At 37.7% G+C, this 23,953-nt stretch overlaps 1 protein-coding gene across 1 annotated transcript in view; it reads right to left on the bottom strand.

Moving 5' to 3' along the window:
- Positions 1-23,953, bottom strand: part of LOC138693459 (homeobox protein Nkx-2.4-like) — a 242,540-nt gene that overhangs the window by 91,457 nt on the left and 127,130 nt on the right. The window contains exon 3 of the mRNA XM_069817443.1: positions 16,215-16,310. Coding sequence (XP_069673544.1) covers positions 16,215-16,310 — 96 coding nt within the window. The remainder of the gene's footprint in view (positions 1-16,214; positions 16,311-23,953) is intronic.

Here is a 23,953-nt window from a genome sequence, read left to right on the forward strand (position 1 = left end):
CTAATTAAAAACAAAATATAAAGTGCATCAAGTTTGTAAATCTACAACATGAGACCTCTACTATTCTTATCTTTCCACAGACAGCCGTCATAAGGAGTTTCCTTGGTCATTAAAAACCCATCGTTGAAAACCAGACTTAAATTGATGAACTTACGATCCATTACCTAGCGTGTTAAAAGAAAAGACCACGGCGGAAATTACGAAACTGTATTATGCACTTTGTTTATGAACACCTTTTAAGAGTATGGATTATCCGATTTTCGATTAACCGTTCACTCCACCCCCTTCATTACCACGGATAATAGAGGTTCTACTGTATTTGTTTTATATGCTATCTTATATTTTAGTTTTTTTTTTAATGGAGCTGCATTTTTAATTCAACGATGAAGGGTCGCTCATGAAATATGAGACCGCTCTTAACTCAGATATCTCAAATTTAATGACATGTCCCGTTTTTTACTTCAGCGCCTCAATTTTGAACTCAGATAGGTAAGATATGGACTGGAATGCGATCTGTTTTAATTTGTAAAAGTCTTCCATTTTTGTGCAAATTCTGGGACAAAGAGCTTGACTCATTGGCGCGGGTATCCCTCCTAGAAATCGCGCGGGCATCCGCTGGCATTGCTGATGAAGGAGCTGGTTGAAATATTCAACAAGGCGGTGCTTATCCCTGCATGCGACGCGCAACAAAGAATCCGAAACTATTACAGCACGCGCTCGCAGATCGATAATCGATTGGATGAATTATGCAGCAATACGACAATTAAGCGAGACAAGTGCTCGAGGCCTGTCATTCATGGTGGCCAAGGCGTGCAGGTGGCTCTGGAGATGACGTCATGAGCTACGCGTGGGTCGTGGGCTTCGAGGCTGCAGTTACTTACTCTACATTTCTGCAGAGAGTTTCTGTTTGCTTTACATTCCTTTGTTTTCTCTGGACTAATTTGCCCACACATTAGCTTTTAGAATGCTTTCCAGAAGAAATGTTTCATGACTTGGCCACGTGCAAGTGTGCGTGTCTGAACACTTCTGGGGTTAAGTGTACGAGTATTCACCATGAGTTATTTAGAGTTAGGCCTACAACCCGCGATTGTGATGCCTCATTTTGGTTATTGTGATTCCTTGCTGATGAATGTAACTCATAACCCAAATGAGAGATTACAGCGTGTTTATAATATGTGTATTAAAGATAGCAAGTTTGTCCCAAAACATGGATTTCAGGTTGTGTGCAGCCACGCGTATAGGTCATCTTGGCTGTATTGTATTAGCTGTCTTCTGTGTATACTAGAGTCGTGCACAATCGGTTATGAAAAATATAAATGAATATTGCTACTGAACGCCTGGCGCTATAGACAGTATGCGAAGCTTTTCCATCTCGCGGAGTAGTCAAAGGTTCGGCTTAACGAATGTGCGAGTCTTTCTCGATTGGACGGCTCTGGGTCATGAAAGGCAGATAATATTGAGCCATCCAGGAGTTCCAAGAATCGTTGCAAGGACGCGATTATTACCGTGTACTTTTCAATTAATATTTCCTCCTCTCTCCCCATTGATTGATTGATTGATTGATTGATTGATTGATTGATTGATTGATCGATCGATCGATCCATTCATTCATTCACTCATTCATTCATTCATTCATTCATTCATTCATTCATTCATTCATTCATTCATTCATTCATTCATTCATTCATTCATTCATTCATTCAGCAATCCAGGTATTGCTACAACACGCATCATGAAGCTACAGTCGTTAGAGCTTGAGAGTGCTATTATTTTGTTAAAAACTTTTTATCTTCAAAAATTATTTATTAGAGAAATAATAATACATCCACTTAGAATAATTAAGAGACATAGGCTGTATTAACAACTACTCTTTCAGAGGTAACCTATGTATTTTGAGTTTAAAGTATGAGCGTTACAATAGTACAGTACGATTATTTAGTCCTGACAGTCGCCGACAATGTGCGATTCCATTAAGTTACGTCAAGGGATGTTCAGGTTAGTCTGTTGCCTGCAGACAGAACGATCGGATGTTACGCATGCGGTATAGCGTTGTGTTTCCAGTACAGTTAAGCTGTACTGCATTCCTTTACCGACCGCTCGCCCTTATCTCTACTCCGGAACTCTCTCCACTACTCCTATTACTTCCCCTCTTTTGCGTCACTGAGCTGTCAGGACTAAATAATCTGTCTGTAAGTGTATACTAATTTGCTCTTCTATTTTGTAAGTAATTGTAATTTATTTTATTCTTGTATTTGTTTACATGTCAGATTTCATCTATGCATTACGCTTATTTCCTTTGTTGTTACCGGTATCCATTAGTTGATTTATATATTAGTTATGGAGATAAATTTACCAAAGTGTCCAATCAATTATAATCCTATTTCTAGCTAACACTTTTTTTAATTAGGAAAAGTAAATTTCCTTCAATTGTTACTAATTTGTGTAGTTAGAAAATGTCATCAGAGTTCCTGTGTGATGAAGTGCGCTTGGTGTTCTGTCCTATATATCTGTGGTTCTGTCTAGCCAGCAGACATCAGGCGCAACCATTTAGAAGTTGGATATTCGGTTGGATGCTCAACCTCGCCGGTTGTTAAGCGGCCGGTCGAATATAAAAAAGCAAGTAGCTGCTTCACAAAGCGGTCGACACCTGTGGAGTAACAGTCAGCGCGTCAGACCGCGAAACTAGGTGGCCCGGGTTCGAATCCCGGTCGGAACAAGTTACCTGGTTGAGGTTTTTCCGGGGTTTTCCCTCAACCCAATACGAACAAATACTGGGTAACTTTCGGTGCTGGACCCCGAACTCATTTCACCGGCATTATCACCTTCATTTCATTCAGGAGCTAAATAGCCTGATATATTGATACAGCGTCGTAAAATAACCCAATAAAATAAAATGAAATAAGTTCACAAAGCGTAACTGTATGTTTCTGGAAACCGGACAACATATGCGATCTCTTGGCGGAAATTTGGATCTCGTAAGACCATTGGTTAGTTCACGAAAGAGCCAAAAAAAAAAATATCACGAAATAGCCACTGCCATGAAATTACCAAGGTTTATCCTATATATATATATATATATATATATATATATATATATATATATAATATATTTGTGTGATTTTTTCTGTAATTAAGCTTATTAATTAGTTACTTAACATAAAATTGATTTCAAGTACTGTATTTGCACATTCATGTAACTTCTTATTCTGGATTTAGTAAAGTAATTCTCTTTATATAAATAGGCCTACATTTTTTTTGTCGTTGCGATATTACGAGTCCGTATTTAGCAAGTGACGAATTCAACGCTATACATCCGCTACGCGTCGAGCCATATGATCTGAGGCATATTCAGCGAAGCGATTTACATGTTCAGCAGATATCAGGCTATTACTGGGATTGAACAACGAGGTCAGAGATGGAGAAGCGACGCAAGTCCTTTGTCGGCACAGTTGCAAGTAGGGCTCAGCTGAGGTCGCCACGGGGCCGGACAATTGCCAGGAGACGTCTCATTGTATTGCAGCGTGAAATTACTAATCTTCTTTCTATTCTTTAGACTCCTTACCCTTGTTAGGACTTGTCCTTTATACTATGTTGTGCAACTTTCAATCTTAAACATCAGATTTCCCGTAACGGACGGGTCAGTACTACTTGGAGCTCCATCGGAGATAATACAGGTAATCACATTATCAACAAATGAACAGTCAGGTTTATGTAGAATCCACAGGATTAACCTCCGAATAGCATAGAATCTGCGTCTTACCAACTGCGCACTGTACATTATGATTTGCATCGTCACTACCATCGTCTTCATCTTCATTGCCATCGACGTTCTTGTCATCAGCATCGTTGTAGTAGTCGTTATCACCATAGTACTAAACCTCGTAGCCGTCGTCATCGTCATAGTCGTCATTCTCATAGCCGTAATCGTCATATCCGTCGTCATTCTCATAGCCGTAATCGTCATATCCGTCGTCATTCTCATAGCCGTAATCGTCATATCCGTCGTCATTCTCATAGTTGTAGTCGTCATATCCGTCGTCATTCTCATTGCCGTAATCGTCATAGCCGTCCTCATTCTCATAGCCGTCATCTTTATATCCGTCGTCATTCTCATAGCCGTAATCGTCATAGCCGTCATCATCATATCCGCCGTCATTATCATAGCCGTAATCGTCATAGCCGTCATCATCACATCCGTCGTCATTATCATAGCCGTAATCTCATATCCGTCGTCATTCTCATAGCCGTCATCTTTATATCCGTCGTCATTATCATAGCCGTAATCTCATATCCGTCGCCATTCTCATAGCCGTCATCTTTATATCCGTCGTCATTATCATAGCCGTAATCGTCATATCCGTCGTCATTCTCATAGCCGTAATCGTCATATCCGTCGTCATTCTCATAGCCGTAGTCGTCATATCCGTCGTCATTCTCATAGCCGTAATCGTCATATCCGTCGTCATTCTCATTGCCGTAATCGTCATAGCCGTCCTCATTCTCATAGCCGTCATCTTTATATCCGTCGTCATTATAATAGCCGTAATCTCATATCCGTCGTCATTCTCATAGCCGTAATCGTCATAGCTTTCATCATCATATCCGCCGTCATCATCATAGCCGTCATCATCATATCCGCCGTCATTATCATAGCCGTAATCGTCATAGCCGTCATCATCATATCCGTCGTCATTATCATAGCCGTAATCTCATATCCGTCGTCATTCTCATAGCCGTCATCTTTACATCCGTCGTGATTATCATAGCCGTAATCTCATATCCGTCGTCATTCTCATAGCCGTCATCTTTATATCCGTCGTCATTATCATAGCCGTAATCTCATATCCGTCGTCATTCTCATAGCCGTCATCTTTATATCCGTCGTCATTATCATAGCCGTAATCTCATATCCGTCGTCATTCTCATAGCCGTAATCGTCATAGCCGTCATCATCATATCCGCCGTCATTATCATAGCCGTAATCGTCATAGCCGTCATCATCATATCCGTCGTCATTATCATAGCCGTAATCTCATATCCGTCATCATTCTCATAGCCGTCATCTTTATATCAGTCGTCATTATCATAGCCGTAATCTCATATCCGTCGTCATTCTCATAGCCGTAATCGTCATAGCCGTCATTATCATAGCCGTAATCGTCATAGCCGACATCATCATATCCGCCGTCAATATCATAGCCGTAATCGTCATAACCGTCATCTTCATATCCGTCGTCATTCTCATAGCCTTAATCGTCAGAATCATCATCATATCCGTCGTCATTCTCATAGCCGTAATCGTCATAATGTCGTCATCATATCCGTCGTCATTCTCATAGCCGTAATCGTCATAGCCGTCCTCATCATTCGTCGTCATTCTCATCCGAAATCGTCATAGCCGTTATCGTCATATCCGACATCATTCTCATAGCCGTCATCTTCATAGCCGCCTTTATTTACAGCACTTATATTGTAAATGCACAATATAATTGTGCTTGCAGCATCATGCCATTGTTATCATTGCTCTCAGAAAGGTTGATACAAACATGTGACAATTTTATTGCTATAAAAATGACAGAATAATTTATTAAATTTTCACATGTTATTCCGCACATAATGAGCATCGCGAAAATATTAATTTAAATTGAGAAGTGTTACGTAAAAGATGTTTTTTGTTCATTGTTCCAACATTTTTATTTTGGGTACCAAATTTGATTTCTTAACATGCTTCTCGTTTACAGCATCATCATCTCGACTAACCATCGTCTACAACATTGTTGCTATTTCGCAGCCTCTTTCCTATAGTCAGATATGTTCTATTCGCAATTTATTATAAAAGACTTGGATTTCAGATGTATTTTATCTACTTTTTAATTACATATTTATTTCTATTTTCTTCCACATATTATTTATTATTACTATAAATTCGAGGCTTAAATCCTGACCGAGAGCACACTTAGCATAATTAAATTATCGGTCTTGATGTGTAGGATATGCATTTTTCTTCCTACTTTACGACTACCCTACTTTGTTCACAGTAAAGTGATAAACTTGTCAGATGACAACATGAGCTCTTCTTGTGTAGATGCACGCCAAAGAACGAGAACGCAACGAGCCGAAGGATCCTTGAACGATGATGATGATGATGATGATGATGATGATGATGATGATGATGATAATGAACGTGCTTATTCAGATTCGTAGTTAATAAGCAAAATCCACCAGCATAGTTTAGGCGTTAGGCACGTTTGGCCTCTAATTCAGAGAAGCGCTCATTCCTGCTTGGGCTGATTACCTACAAGGAGCAATCAAAAAGTTTCCGGACTTCTCTGAATGTAGGCAGCACACAGGAAATAGAAAACGGAGGAATTATCTAGAACTAGAGAAACGCGTGGAATCTATAGGTACTAAATGTATCACTTGAAAGGTAGAGAGCAAGACTAGCCCTAAGGCGTAGGATAGAGAAATTCCAGGAAAAATTGCTATAGGTCTTGACATGTTTGAACAAAATTACGCATAGAAACTCAGTTCTTAAAGACAATCTGACGCTGATTGATGGACTGATTCCACAGACATGGAAGCAATGATCTTCAGTGACACGAGAATTTAAGTTTAATTATATAATAAATACAGATGTAGTTCGGAAATATATTGATTGCACCTTGTAGTTGGGTTTTTCGGAGGTTTCTTCCAACTGTAACGTGAATATAAGGTAATTACATGCCGAAACCTCGGCCTTATGTCGCCAGATATCCACCATCCCGTTATTACCAATTCTATCGCAGCTGAATAATGTAGCGGTTGATACAACGTCATTAAATAATCGACTAAAAATTACCTGATTAAAAATAGTTAAACTTTTATCGTTGCGTATTTAGCATAGCTTTGGGCTTAAACCGACACATTGCAAGGAACGCAGATCAGATTTATCTAGCAGAACTGAAGCTCTATATACGATTAATCTTACCTTTAGTTTTAATGATAGTCTGGGACTCCGGGTAAAAGCTGAGCGAGGACGGAAGCGCGCAGTGATGGTATGCCGTGCCGATGTCGGTGCGAAATTGCCGTCATTTGACTTGCACCAGCGACTGCCTAGTTACGCATGCTTGATGTGTAGGTTGTGTTACACAGCATGTAATCAATTCGGATAGCTTTCAGGATGAGTTATGGGATTTAAACGCCTCATTAACATGACTGGCAATCGCTTTCATCCCAATAGTGAAGGTAATCTGGCATTACCGCACCGAGTCCCTTTTGCAGCGCGCTCTGTGTATGTAATTGAAATCTTGTCTACGATAAATACACAGCCCTGCACAGCACCGCTTCTCAGTGATCTATGCGTTTATCATCACCATCACCATCATCATAATCATCATCACCATCGCCTTCATTATCACTAGAGATACAGAATTTCTAATTTACTTACATTTGGAAAGAATTCATGATAAAATATTATATTGCCCGCGTTTTTACGATTAATTATTTTGCCGAAAAAGTTTCGTATAAGTCTAATTGAAACGACGTTTTTATGCTGAAATGCGAAGACTATAGATATTTTCTCTTTTCTCTTGTTGGGCTTTTTATAGCGATCAAATGTACATCCAGTTGAAGCTTGCGTTTTTGGAGTCACACTTTCCTCTTTTAGTCTCAAAAGTTCCTTATTCTCGAAACAATGTTTTGGCACTATGTCATGTTTCTCCCAATCTACCATTAAGTTACATAACAAATTTAGCACATTATTATAATTATTCGTTATCACCACGGCATGGCGCTTCCCCAGCTGGCGGATAGAAGAGACGGCCTCCAAATATGGAGAGTAGCTGCGAATATATTGAATAAGCAGTCGTGGACAGCCGATAAAAGGTGGCCCTCCAGCTTGGGGGTTGGACGAAGGGCTAACAATCCATCACAGTAAAAACAGCTTGTTACGAACAATAAGCCTCGGAATGGGACTGATTCTCTGGCACGACCACAGCAAAGGAAGAAAACATTTGGCGCTAAGAAGGATGAAGTTACAGGAGAATGGAGAAAGTTACACATCGCAGAACTGCACGCATTGCATTCTTCACCTGACATAATTAGGAACATTAAATCCAGACGTTTGAGATGGGCAGGGCATGTAGCACGTATGGGCGAATCCAGAATTGAATATTGAGTGTTAGTTGGGAGGCCGGAGTGAAAAATACCTTTGGATAGGCCGAGACGTAGATGGGAGGATAATATTAAAATGGATTTGAGGGACGTGAGATATGATGATAGAGACTGGATTAATCTTGCGCCAATAGGGACCAATGGCAGGCTTATGTTGAGGGAGGCAATGAACCTCCGGGTTTCTTAAATGCCTTAAGTAAGTACAGATGCCTCAAACTAGGAAGCTGCCTGGAGAGGGGAAGTAGTAGAGCTAACGGAGGGGGCCCACCTAGGCTCCGATACCCAGGTATAGTCATATTATCTGAAAAGTTGACCTCTTGACAATGTATTCAAGATGTACCCTCCCTATGCAGCCTTCTCAACTGTTATTAGAACTGAGCTGTACCGTTCTAGTCCACAGTCCACAGCAGTAGGCGGACAGTGGTAGGGGAGAAGTGCTCTATGCGCCTGCGCGAACGAGACAGCTTGCTAGTTTGAGGCATCTGTAAGTATTGTATTTGTGTCAGATACATAAATACAGTTTTGCTCTGGTATACATTGTAACTTAGAAGTGTGATCCTTTTTCACGGAAAAGATTTGTAGCAATTCTAGGAAATTCCAGTATGTCTTCCTGACGTCATGTACTTCATCAAGAATTACAGAAATCTGTAAGTCTATATGTTATCAGAATTCTTGACATCTCATACTTCTTAAAGAATTACGAAAGTCTGTAGACATCATAATTCCTGAAGTCTCATATTTCATAAAGAATTATAAGCTACTGTAGATAATATCAGAATTCCTGACGTCTCATATTTCATCAAGAGTTATAAGAATTGTTTGATAGGCCTAATATTAGAATTCTTGACGATTTTTACTTCATAAAGAATTACAAGAGAATATCAGAATTTCTGATATGTTATACTTCATTAACCCTTAACTTGGCAAAGCTTCATTTCTCGCACTAGTTTATTAAACCTTGAAGGACCGTAAAGAAAGCAACTTTCGCAATGTCCATATTTTTATGTGCTGTACAATATTAGGAACATTAAATCCAGACGTTTGAGATGGGCAGGACATGTAGCACGTATGGGCGAATCCAGAAATGCATATAGAGTGTTAGTTGAGAGGCCGGAAGGAAAAAGACCTTTGGGGAGGCCGAGACATAGATGGGAAGATAATATTAAAATGGATTTCAGGGAGGTTGGATATGATGGTAGAGACTGGATTAATCTTGCTCAAGATAGGGACCAATGGCGGGCTTATGTGAGGGCGGCAATGAACCTCCGGGTTCCTTAAAAGCCAGTAAGTAAGTAAGTATGTACAATAATATAGTATTGTGAAATTTTAATTTTCCTACCAATTTTTTTTTCTGTTGTTCCATTAAAATTATAGCATATAGCCTATTAACCTGTCGTATCTTATACAATACATTGTCAATTTAAGGGTTAAGAATAATTTTAAAAAAATATACAGAATATCGAATTTCTGACATTTTATACTTCATCAAGAAGTATGAGAATCTGTAAAGAACTTCGGAAATCTTGACGTCTGATACTTCACAAATAATTACGAGAATCTGTAAAGAATATTAGAATTTCTGACGTCTCATGCATACTTCATCAAGAATTACAACAACCTATAGAGAAAATTAAAATTCCTGACGTCTCACACATCATCAAGAATTTTATTAGAGGAAGCTGTAGAGAATATAAAAATTCCTGACTTCTCATAGTATATTAAAAATTACAAGAATCTGTAGAAAATACCAGAATTTCTGACGACTCATATTTCCTCAAGAATCATGAGAATCTATGGATACCAATTTCCGACGCCTCGCGTTTCATTGGATATTATGGGAATCTGCACACACGACATACAATTTCCTGACGTCTGATATTTCATCAGGAATGAAGAGAATCTGTACAGATAGTCGTGAATTGCGATAATCGGTGGACAACACCAACGTTTCAAACACCATAAGTATTAGCAGGCTTTGTTAGAATCTATACACATAAAAATTCCTGGTGTCTCCTGCTTCATCTTGCATTGTGACCATGTGCATAAAACTACAAAAGTCTTGGAGCACCATGCTTCGTCATGCATTGTGAGAGTAAGTAAACAAGTTTGGAATTCCTGAAGTCTCATGCTGCATCATGAGTTACCGGAGTTGTGATACTGTAGAAACGTCGACTGAATTTAAATCTCTTGCTTCAACATGAGTTATGACTGCGTGTAGGAAACATCAGGTCTCTTGAACTCTGATGTTAAATCATTTATTGAAACTAATCATATTGGGTGCTATTCATAGATATTTCGCAGCACGCGCTACGAGCGTCCTAAGCTAGCCCCGGCTATCCACTGGTTACTAGTACAGAATTCAAATCATATCCTATCGCTAACACTGGTTTATGAATACGAAAAACTCTGATAATCCACCGAAACCCCGCGCTAAAAATGTCTATGAATACGGCCCTGTAAGTTTAAACTTCCTTAAGCTCATTTTTTCTTTATTTTTTATATAAAATCATAAGTTATATTTCTATATAATTTGTTCTTTATCCTGTGTAGACATAGACAACTGCATAATTCTTCAGATCACTAGCTTATTATAATTTCTTCATGGATTTTGACAAGTAATAATTAATTATAGTCTACGGTTATTGGCATATAACAAGCAAATACTAATTCTGTGTGTTCTGTAATATTCTAGACTTTTTAATTTAATGAATGGATCAAATTAGGTCTTGAATTTATGATTTCTGTAGTTGGCTAAACTGTGCTGTGTAACTCAACTTTCTTTTGTTTCGAAGACAGTTATTGTTTCTTGCTTAATATGGGAGAAACTACGTCATGTTCTTCATAGATCGTCCAGTTTTATGCTAAATATATTAATCACCTTTACTTTTGCATAATTAGTAGGCGTTAATGTCACAGTCGTCACACAAAACATGAATACTGTAATGTTTTGCACACTAGAATAATTAATACATATAGGACCTTATATCACTTTATATAAAAATTATGTATATGCAGGTATCATGGTACAGTGGAGTCACTTCGTTTTTAATAAGTGGAAGTAAAAACTATTAGCCAATCAAAGGTAATTTAGTACGTTTGTACATATTGTGCACTACGTTATTGGTCTTCTGTGCCCGCCCCTACCTCGGCGATCAACCACTGCCGAGCGATGAACTCAGTGATTCGTACACAGAGGTCGTGGTGTAAGCAGCCGGGTGTGTACAAACACTATTTACTGTTTTAATACTGCGTATTACTGAGGATGATGTACTTGTCTTTAAGCGTTGGAGATACAACGCAGCAGATTCTCTACTCAATTTCAACTCAAATTTTTGTCTGAGTAAATGTATTATGAAAGCGTATTAGTCTAAATGACTGAAAAATATTTTTATCCTTAATGTTAAAACAATTATTTTATTTAGAGGAGTTACTACTGTAACTATTTACTCTTAATTTATTTGTTACTAAAAATCTTCTCCTTATATTTGCACGTGTACATATTTAGATGCGGAAATAATTCTTGTTTAAGTTTGTATTTTAATGTATAAGTGAAATTAAATTTCTTTCTTCTTCTTGACTGTATCTTTTGATGTCAACGTCGAGCATGAACAAAGCGATAGTCTTATTAGTAACGTATTGAGTGGTGTTCCTGTAGTGGGCGTAGTCAGCTAGCTTTTCCAAATTAGAAGGTCTCATAACAGATGATTCCAATGGAGGAACTCCACTGTAGGCTATATGATTAAAAAGTTCACAGAATGTTGCAACCGTCACTAAAAGGTCACAACTGTCACGTACATAAAAAAAATTCAATACATAGCACTAGAACATCATATCTATGTATTAGATCTTATGCGTTGCTATCTACTGTATCAGGGAAAAAAAAGTTGATATTATTTATCCAAAACTTACAGAAATCTAGTCTTGAAGAACACTTGTGGGGACTTCATGCCATGAAATAGTCACAACCGTAACAAAAAAGAAAAGTGTGTTTTGTAGAATCTGCAGTCTCTACTAGGCCTATAATGTTCTTTTAGAGATTTTGAAGTAATTCTATAAACATTACTTACTTACTTACTTACTTACTTACTTACTTACTTTTAAGGAACCCGGAGGTTCATTGCCGCCCTCACATAAGCCCGCCATTGGTCCCTATCCTGAGCAAGATTAATCCAGTCTCTACCATCATATCCCACCTCCCTCAAATCCATTTTAATATTATCCTCCCATCTACGTCTCGGCCTCCCCAAAGGTCTTTTGCTCTCCGGCCTCCCAACTAACACTCTATATGCATTTCTGGATTCGCCCATACGTGCTACATGTCCTGCCCATCTCAAACGTCTGGATTTTATGGTCCTAATTATGTCAGGTGAAGTATACAATACGTGCAGCTCTGTGTTGTGTAACTTTCTCCTTTCTCCTGTAACTTCATCCCTCTTAGCCCCAAATATTTTCCTAAGAACCTTATTCTCAAACACCCTTAATCTCTGTTCCTCTCTCAAAGTGAGAGTCCAAGTTTCACAACCATACAGAACAACCGGTAATATAACTGTTTTATAAATTCTAACTTTCAGATATTTTGACAAGACTAGATGACAAAAGCTTCTCAACCGAATAATAACATTGTGGAAATAATTTTTTAAGAAATTTGACCATTTGTTCTGTTACTACAATTTTTTTTTCGTGGATTATAACCGTCACAATGAAATGATCCAATAACAATATAACGGAACGTTTTCAAAATAAAAATTCAACATTTTAATGTCAAACTGAACGGAGAACATAGATACGATATTAGGTCTCACACGGGATTCAAATCTGATACATCCACAATAAAAGGAAGATTACTTAGGCGAAGCTGTCTTGCTTGGGGATGTACTGGCACAAGTTTCGACAGCTTGTGTTACTGGATATCTCCGCTATCTGTACCTGTGTTTGTTTTCGAGATAAATCCACTGTCACTTTTGTTGAATCTCTCCACATCGTATTTACATATGAATAAAGGAGAGCGTTTCCTTTCACTACAGCTCTGCGTGTCCGCTGAGGAAACGTTCTTATTTGTAATCCAAGTCTCTCGAATGACAAGTTAGGTCAGTGGTTCCACACGTCCCACGTGAGAGTGTGGTTCTATTGTTGTAGTTCATAGGGTCACCGTTCTTCTGATGCAAGTTATTAGATCATCACCGTTAATGGACGGTGCAGTCCAAATAAGTCATGTTGGCTCAGTCTGTAGAAACTGTCAAATAAAAATGTATTTCTCGCCTGCCAACGCTATCAAACCAAACCATAGAGAATTGCTTCATTAGCATGAACTTAACAATTGAGAATGCTATCTTTGACAAAGAATAACACTATTTTACACACGAAAGAATCAATGGGATTCCAGTGTAGGCTACCATGAATGCGAAGTTCTCTCTTTATCTTCTGCGAATGAGTCTACCATTTAAGATACTAGTTGCTAGTACAGACGTGGACTAATTATTAGACCAAATTAATTATATGTGCAACAAAGCTGTATTAATCGGCAGAAATAATTAACAAAAATGTATTCTGCACAGAAATAATGAACAGAAAATTGAATCTGGAAGTTACTAATATTTTGTGAACATTCCGTTTTCTTTATTAAGACATTGATTTTGTCAAGGATGCTGGAAACCAAAGTTTAACACTTTCTTTGATTATCAGCATCATTTAGCCAGATAACAGATAGTGCTTAAATGCGTCCAAGTTTTGTTGTAAGGCTCTTTTTGTTCACATTCTTCTTCAGTATAGATCACAGATTTTCAATTTCGTTCATGTCCGATCTTCTTGCAGGCCATGGAAGAACAGACTGTTGAATATCTTCTGCAGTATATAATTAAAACACCAGTAGTACCAACACAGCCAGACAAAATATGTATACTTAAATATTGGAAAAATATACAAGAAGATGTAAACAATTAAATTTACAGCAACAGAGACTCTGCGAATTATACTGATAGTTGATATGACGAATTATATTATGTTTCTAACAAAAAAGTTTTAGTCTAATAATTTGTCCTCGTCTGTAGTAGTATCAGTAGTATTTTAATTAACGATGCTTTTAAATACAGACGTTCTTCTGCGTCAAAATACAGTAACATCAAAAATTTTTTCGTACATTTTTATTTTACCTTGTTTTTTGACTATGCCATGCAGGCATGGTAAGTTTTAGATGTCATGGTAATATTTTACACTGCATAGGTACAATCAGGACATAGTTAAATATGCAAAGAAAAAGTTCTTGATATCACTTTATAACGAGCAAGAGAAATGGCCCACGAATTTTGCCTGAAGTACTCTGTCGGGGATACGGTTATTTCACGGAACACGTAACTCCTATCCCGGTGAAAAGAGATGCTAATAAGTGTAGTCAACAAACGAACAACGGCACATTTTATTTTAAATTCTATAGTGGTAATAGTATCTTATTAAGCACTGAAAATTACCAGCGGGGGACATTATTGACAGATCTTTTTCTGGAGTCCTCTAACAGTGACAGACTTGTTTTACTAGCCGTAAATCTACTACACGAGTTTTCCAGCTGTATTTTCCTCACGGAGGAAGACAGGTTCAGGCTTTATCACGCTTTAAATTGCATCGCTGGATATGAACCCGTATCTATAGTTCAACGGCTAGCAAGATAACCTCTAGATCAGCGGTAACCAAAACTCGAACTGCAGTGATTACATGCAACAGACAGCCTATGAAATAAGGAGACGGAGGAAAGGTACTTGGCAAGAAAACTACAACCAGTGGTGGTTCCTGTACTAACATCTTGATCAATCCCGCGGTTAAAAATCTCAAACTTTGTCGTATCAGTAATGTCACTGCTGTCATCAAGAGCCAGTGAATAATATAGGCCTACGATTTTTCTTGCTTCTATTTTTAACCTTCCTCTTAAATATAATCAGGAATTTTATAAATTCTTCCCTCGATATTTGGTCGAGAAATTTATAGGTTTTCAAAATTAAAACTTCTTATGGACAAGTTATTTAAGCTATTTTAATCATTACTTTTTGAGAAATTCTGTTCTATCAAAAGGCTTTAGAGCACGAGATATTTCAAACCCCATTAGGTAGCTGACTTACATTTATTTCTCTCATCTTTTTCTTCCTGGCTATGATTTAAGATATGTCAATTCCTGGCTTTTGACAGTTCGTTGGCACATAATATTGAATCAGTTTTTCTATAATATTAATATTAAATGAATAACTAATAAATAGTTATCCTCATCTAAAGATTAAGAAGATTAAAATTGAGATAAAACCTAATAATTTTATCCTTGTAGGAAGAAGATCTAAAAAATCAATATTCATGCACGCACAAAAGAATTATAGAAATATATACTTAGAATAAGTAATAATAATAATAATAATAATAATAATCATAATAGTAATAATACATTATTCAGCGTGACAATGTTTCTATATACTCCAAATTGAACTGTTGAGCAAAGTAAATATATTACATTTTGTCCGACAGAACAACAAAAAAGTTCTCATTCTCTTTTATTTACGAAATCACCTCTTACTGCTTGTAAAGACAGAGTTTGTAGAGCGACATGATACCGCCACTGCTTGCCTTCAGTACGTGAATGAAACACACAGCAATGTACAGTAATCTCTCGTACCCGTTTGAATGTCTGTGATTACACGATGTAATCACGACACCCGCTTTGGTCACCGCTGCTCTAGATCACCGAGAGTGTTTTTTTTATGTTTGCTGGAGTTTACTCTTTAAAATCTAGAACTTGGTATGGTTTTTTTTTAATACTGCTTTTGCAGGTGGCGATCTCCCTTTGTTGGCATGGCTAGGCCACGTCGGAAGAATGGAAAGGTCATGGCTTGACCTTAGGTGTAGAACGGAATATAAAGGTAGCAATATCTCGGTATAAATTGTTCCTGGTTTTGCCAAATGTGTTGATAATTAAGTTCATGGAAACTAGAGAGTGACAGAGTTTTCAAGAGCAACACAGTACATGAGGTCTTGTTTAAAGAGAAGGGTGCGACAGCGATAAATTGGAGTGGGTGCCATGCCTTACTTACCTGCGTAGGCGTCAGGTGGATCAGACTGGCGAGGTGCTCCCTCTCGGGGGCGGACAGGTACTTCTGTTGCTTGAATCGCCGCTCCAACTCGTACACCTGCACATTCAACACAAGCGATTTGCCAACTGCCATTCCGGAAATTCTTGATCTGTGTATTAGTAATGGCTCTTAATCTTAATGAAGCTGACAAAATGTTGGTCTGGGGTGCCTACTTCTGCCGATTTAGTAGACGACAGTAGTATTCACAATAATAGAGGTAGTAGCATTAGTAGAGTTCATTTAACGACGGTTGTAATTGCAGAAGATATTCATCGTAAAAATGCAATGTAAGCAAAAAATGCTGACCAATTTCGCCTGAAAGCCTGTATCAGGGACAGTGTATATTACGTGCCTTAAATTGGCAGTATGAGATGTAGATCAATGCAAACAAGACGAAGACCATAGGCCTAGTTGTCGGAAGAAAAATAAAGAAATTAAATTGCGAATTTGAACTGAGGCAGTGGAACAAGTAGACAGTTTCAAGTATAGTCTGGATCAGCTTATTTCATACCCTAAGGGTGAAACCTAACCATTTTTCCCCATTACTACATATGCTAGTGGATTGTGGTGATTTTCTAGTTTGCAGGTTGAATTTTCTTTTGCCAACTTCGTTTCAAATTTCGATACTGACAATTACTACAAATGGTAGTGATTTTGTAACTGGTATGTTGGCAGCTGAGACAAGTATCGACAATATTTGTCGGTACTGGAGTTCCATGAAATTAAAATTGTACTAGATTTCTGAACCGGTTACTGGAAGCTAGTCAAATTTGAACATACTAATAATTAATTAATATCAGTATTAATATTAATACATAATAGTTATTTTATGTGTTTGTATTGTGGTTATAATTCAAGACTATAGTCAGGTAAGTTTCCCAAGTTAGTACATACTAATAATTTCATGTGGTCAAACAAAATACATTTTAGGTTAGGTCTCGTGAGTCAGTTGTTTAGTCAAACCAATGAATTTCGTATTGCCAGACAAAATACTTAACATGTTGGTCCCTTTCCCTATAGTTTGCCAACGAAAATATGTTACAAATGATTGAATTATTTAGAATAACCTTCCAACATAAAGTACGGTAAGTAAATAAGTTATTTAGCACGTAGGATCATGTGATATCTGGTAACAGTTGGCAACACTGACAAGACTCATAACGAGTGCACCTCAGCACATGTGTGGACTTCGGTCCTATGTTCATAGACATCTATGACGTAGTGCAGAGGGCGGCCACTAGAGGGAACCCAAGAGTTGGAACTCAATCAGAGACAATTCTGTCCGACGTCGGGGTTGCATCCGGTGTGGCTTAGTGGATAAAGCATCAGCACGTAGAGCTGAAAACCCGGGTTCAAGTCCCGGCGCCGGGGGGGGAATTTTTCTCCGTTCCATTACTCTTTCATCGTATGATGACGCAGAATATCTGCATGGAAATATCATATGTACTTCGGTGCATTGAAATAATATATGATATGCGTAAATCACGAAGTGATTTAAGACGGCGCTTATTCCGTCGGATCCCGGCCAACTAGTCACTCATAACGAGTGCACCTCAGCACATGTGTGGACTTCGGTCCTATGTTCATAGACATCTATGACGTAGTGCAGAGAGCGGCCACTAGAGGGAACCCAAGAGTTGGAACTCAATCAGAGACAATTCTGTCCGACGTCGGGGTTGTATCCGGTGTGGCTTAGTGGATAAAGCATCAGCACGTAGAGCTGAAAACCCGGGTTCAAGTCCCGGCGCCGGGGGAAATTTTTCTCCGTTCCATTACTCTTTCATCCTACTCTGATTTGTTTTTCGATTAATGTTATTTCATTTAATTCTGAGCTTATAATTGCTGAATTGGACTGTAGAAGGCTCTTCGTTGACTGTTTCCAAGATTTTACTCATTGCACATATAAAGGATTGCCGATGCCATTTTTGTCAAACTTAGTGGCGAAAAATCAGTTTCCTGGGTCTATAAGGAACGTAACTTGGAAATCAGTACATTTTTAAATTGTTCTTCGGTCTTTGCATATAATAGGGATTACAACTCCATGTTGTTGAGCTCAATTTTCTAGCCAATAAAGACTTATGAGTAACAAATTGTTCTTTAGATGAAAGAGAGAAATTTTTTCTTGCTTTTGGTTCTACAACAGGTCCAATTCTTTTAACAACATAATCTGCTTGAGTTGGATTATTTCGAAAACATTCACAGAATTAAGACAAATTAGGTTATGTAGATTTATTGTTTTTATATAGTCGTTTCTGGGGGGAGGGGAGGGGAGGAGTTTCATCATTTGAACTACTTAATAATTTTGTCCTCTTGTCATATTTCTATTCTAAATTGTTTTGAATCCAAATAAAAAAATATACTAAACATCATGAATTTAACCTTAAAAACAGAGATTTGATTTTTTTGCAAAAATCCCATTTAAGTTACATTGCAGCATGCTGTATGACTTTGCACTTTAAAAATGACTGTGATGGTGGAACAAAAGTAATGATAGGCCTATATTTGAAAACTTTCCTCTACTTTTCTTTTTCACTTTTTATTCTGCGAACCTGTTTTGAAAAATGATGGTGGAATATAAACTGCAGTGAAATGTGCAACCTGTAAAGTGAAATGTTGAAAAGTTCAATGGTGGAATAGACCCCGGTTAACATGCCTAACCGTGGAACGAGCGGGCCCAGGTTCAAATCCTGGTTAGGACAAGTTATCTGGTTAAGATTTTTCAGGGGTTTTCCCTCAACCCATTAAGAGAAAATGTTGGGTAATCTTCGGTGCTGGACCCTGGACTCATTTCGCCGGCATTATAACCTTCATAATCGTATCATTCGGATGCTAGATAACCATAGATGTTGATAAAGCGTCGTAAAATAAACCACTAAAAAATAGGCCCCTGGTCTAACTTCAATTTAAGCCACCGGCGAGGTCTGGTAATAGTGAAAAGGGTCCGTGCTCCAAGGCTGCATTCGGGCATTGGTTCGAATCTTGCCTAGGCTGATGACTTTATTGTAGAGTTGAAGCCACAGTCGCATTTGTCGGATTTTTCTACTCGACTTCTAAAAATGCAACAAACTTTGAATTTAAATGTGCAAAAATGCGACGACGACATTGGACTTCAGAAACGAAGATGGTAATATAGAAAATGAAATCAGAGATGTGTTTGAACTTGAACTAGTCTGAATTTAAATGAAATGCTAATGGAATGGACAATGTTCAAAAAGGTATTGACCGATAAATTTTCAAGAATTGATTTCAGAGAGTTGGTGCAATTCATGTCAGTTAGGAGAATAATTTCTTCTAATTGATTTATATAATTCCATCGCATACTGTAAATTGTGAGCGAGAATTTAGTTGCATGAATTCTGTAAAAATTGGAATTAGAAACCGCCTTTCAGTGAAAAGAGTCAGAACTCTCCTAACAGTAAATCTTGAAGGTCCTATTAGTAAAGAATTTCAATGATTAGAGTGCCCATAAAATAACGTATTTTAATGTTATGTAGAAGAAGATACCAGATCATAGACGACATTAAGATATATGGATCATATGAGGAAACGAAGAGGAAGGCAGAAAATAGGAAAAATTGGAGAAAGCAGTGAAAGACCTGCCCTTGAGCAGAACACTAAATGAAAATGGATGGATGGATGGATGGATGGATGGATGGACGGACGGACGAACGGACGAACGAATTAATGAACGAATGAATGAATTAATGAATTAATTAATTAACTAATTAATTAACTAATTAATTAATTCATGAATGAATTAATGAATGAATGTAAATTCAACAATAATTGATTCTAAACATAAATACGTGTAATGATTTACTTACGTAAGTGTATCTACAATATGGTAAGATGGATTGAAAGTGATAAAACTCCAAGAAACAAATATAATTTTACGTTTGTGTATTTTTGCGACAATTATTTATTTTCTAGCGTAAGCCCTGCTGTATTGTAAATTCCCAACTCTAATGCAAATATCAGTTAATCCTATGGCTAATTCTCGTACGTTTGATACAGACTAGTTAAATAACGCATTAAAAATATTCTTTTTTTTTTATCGACGAATCTTTCACACACAGTAGCCTGGTCGTAGATTATATGCGAACAGAGTGTGTAAACATACTATTTTTTTACCATAAATGCATGCAATCGAACAAACAAATTGGAAGTTAAAAATTTGCCTCCCGTCTCTTTCTGTTGCATGCGATTACTATTATTATGTTACATAACACTGGAAATTAAATTCGCTGCCTCGCCCAAAAGAGACGAAAATAAATAATTGTAATTGTTTAATCACTTCTTTAAGCTACACGACACCAGAAATTCCGATGGAGAGACAAAGCGTTCCCATTGCACTCCCACTGCATGTTCAATGCCAATATTCGTGGTAATGAAAGGTGGAGGCAAAAATGTAATACACCTCCCACCGTTGATTTCAGCTGTATTTTACTGCGCGGCATGAAAAAAAAAGTAAATAATTATTCTATAATCCATCAGAATTGATACGTGTCTGTGAAATATGTAGATCCTGCATATAATTATCATAAAATTGAGGTAGTAAAATATTAGTGTAAGCTGAAACATTGCCGTTTTGATATATAATTTAAAGAGCAGGCTTTATATCGCTTCCAATCCAAATTCACAGCTTCCACTCTCTAAGCTTCAGTCTTGATATCTTACTTACTTACTTACTTACTTACTTACTTACTTACTTACTTACTTACTTACTTACTTACTTACTTACTGGCTTTTAAGGAACCCGGAGGTTCATTGCCGCCCTCACATAAGCCCGCCATTGGTCCCTATCCTGAGCAAGATTAATCCATTCTCTATCATCATATCCCACCTCCCTCAAATCCATTTTAATATTATCCTCTCATCTAAGTCTCGGCCTCCCTAAAGGTCTTTTTCCCTCCGGCCTCCCAACTAACACTCTATATGCATTTCTGGATTCGCCCATACGTGCTACATGCCCTGCCCATCTCAAACGTCTGGATTTAATGTTCCTAATTATGTCAGGTGAAGAATTGATGTGGTCGTGCCAGAGAATCAGTCTCATTCCGAGGCTTATTTGAAGGATTCGTAACAAGCTGTTTTTTACGGTGATGGGTTGTTAGCCCTTCGCCCAACCCCCAAGCTGGAGGACCACCCCTCATCAGCTGTCCGCGACTGCTTATTCAATATATTCACAGCTACCCTCCATATTTGGAGGCCGTCTCCTCGATCCGCAACCTGAGGACGCGCCATGCCGTGGTGATAGGGACCCACAATACATGGAGTCTTGGTATCTTGTAGCGTAATATGATATCTCGGATTATGGCTTCGTGGTGCTGACTCCCCACTACAGAATTACGATAATTTTCGGCTTAGTGCAACGTACAAGAATTCACTTTTTTTTACTACGCCTACATCTGATGCAACTCTAATAATCCGTGGCGTTACAGCCCTTGAAGGGCCCAGACCGACCAGCCGGCTGCTGGCCTCACGTTCACATGCCGAAGCAAAGGTGGACGATCATCGAACCAGAATGGAGGTATCCTGTGGTTAGCACGATGATCCTCCCAGCTGTTATAGCTGGTTTTCGCAACCGGATTTCGCTACCTATCGTAGCTCCCCAAGTGTATCACGATGCTGCGTGGGCTCCGGTCCCATAGACTGGCCGAAATTTCATGAGAAAATTTCTTTCCTCATGAGGACTCGAACCAGCGCGCATTCCGTAACGCGAGTCCTAGGCAGGATGCCTTAGACCATGACGCCACAACGCGGGATTCTGATGCAACTATAGCAATTAAAATTACATCTACAACTATAGCACATGTTAAGAATATTACTGTCCACCGCTGTGGAGTAACGGTTAGAATGTCTGACCGTGAAACGAGCGGGCCCGGGTTCGAATCCTGGTTGGGACAAGTTACTTGGTTGGGGTTTTTCTGGGGTTTACTGAAATTTGCATGGATTAAACTTGGATCCATTTAATGTGTAGTATATACTTTTTGGATTTTTATGTCAGTTGTTATTAATTTATGTCTCTTGTTTAGATATGTACTTATAACATTATTATCATTACCATTATACAATTTGTATTATAATCATTTATAAGATTCCATTCTTTCATTTTCAATTGTATTATTTTAATGTGTTTATTTTAATAATTATGCTGCTGAATGAGCCGTGACAAAAAAGTCAATAAGTATGCTCATCTTTTAGACAATTATATCTTTGTCCCCTTTGCTGTGGAGACTTTCGGTCCTTGGAGTCATGACGCTAAAGTTTTGGTATCTCAAATAGGCAAAATTTTGATCTCCATTACTGGTGATCGTCGTTGCACTACTTATTTGCGTCAACGTTTAAGTATTGCAATTCGACGCGGAAATGCAATGAGCCCTTTGGATGAACTATTTTTATTGTGAAATTTCATTTAGTATCGATAGAGAGATATTTTTAGAAGTATTTTTTTCATTACTAGATAATATTTTATACAAAAAATATATATTTAGATGTCGTTCTATCTTATTTTTGTGTCAAATGTACAAGTATTATATTTTATAAAATAATCATTTAAGAGATTCTTATATACTTTTATTGTAATTTCTATCATTGTTAACGTTTTGTAAAGAAATAAATGTCATGTGCTGAACTGTTATTGGCCTCTAGCTGTTGTACAACTTTTTGAAGTCGTTGTAAAGTATGAAAAGAATATTATCAGTACTTTATTATTATTATTATTATTATTATTATTATTATTATTATTATTATTAGTGGTGTGATTAATATTATAGTACCATGTTATTATAAGTGGATCATCTCCAAAACTACAACTTTTTGAAGTCGTAAAATATGGAAAGAATATTATCAGCGCTTCATTATTACTATTATTATTATTATTATTATTATTATTATTATTATTATTATTATTATTATTAGTGGTATGATTAATATTATAGTAACATGTTATTATAAGTGGATCAGCTCCTAAAACTACAACTTTTTCAAGTCGTAAATATAGAAAGAATATTATCAGCACTTCATTATTATTATTATTATTATTATTATTATTATTATTATTATTATTAGGCTATTATTATTATTAGGTTACTATTATTACTATTATTATTGTTATTGTTATTATTGATGTGTCTGTAGTGAGGGTAGCGGACGTGTAGCAGACAGGGGCAGGGCACGTGGTCTTGTGACTGCTGCTGCACTTGAGCCGGTGTAGCTACGCATCTCCCTGAGAGCGCGACGTCTTGAGAGTCTGCAGCTCGGAAACTATCGATTCTGCTCTTATTTTAGAGGGCTCTTATCAAATCGCAGAGAAAGATTGTAAAGAGAAGACCTTGCGAGGTATATAGGATATGTACTTCACATCAGCTGATCGTAAAGCAGAACAAACTTGAGCTGCTCGGGCTCGCCATGATTCAGCGAGCGCAGCGCCACAACTCGTCATTACTGATTGAGTGCCTTTTTGTTTTTTTACTTGTATTATTTGTTTGGAATTTTAGTCTTCCCTGCAGCACTCATTTCATTTTCGTTCTTCATTCTTCTCGTTAACCGACACTTCTCACCAAAAGAGCCAATGTTTGATACTCACCAGGTCGTTTGAGATTTGTGGATGAGCAGGAGTCAGTTGGGCCACTTTTTACCATCTTAACCACTAGCTTATGATTAGCATCAAGCTTATTTTGAATAGTCTTTGTGGTTTA

Source organism: Periplaneta americana, chromosome 17 (assembly GCF_040183065.1).
Source record: "Periplaneta americana isolate PAMFEO1 chromosome 17, P.americana_PAMFEO1_priV1, whole genome shotgun sequence".
Taxonomy (NCBI): Eukaryota; Metazoa; Arthropoda; class Insecta; order Blattodea; family Blattidae; genus Periplaneta; species Periplaneta americana.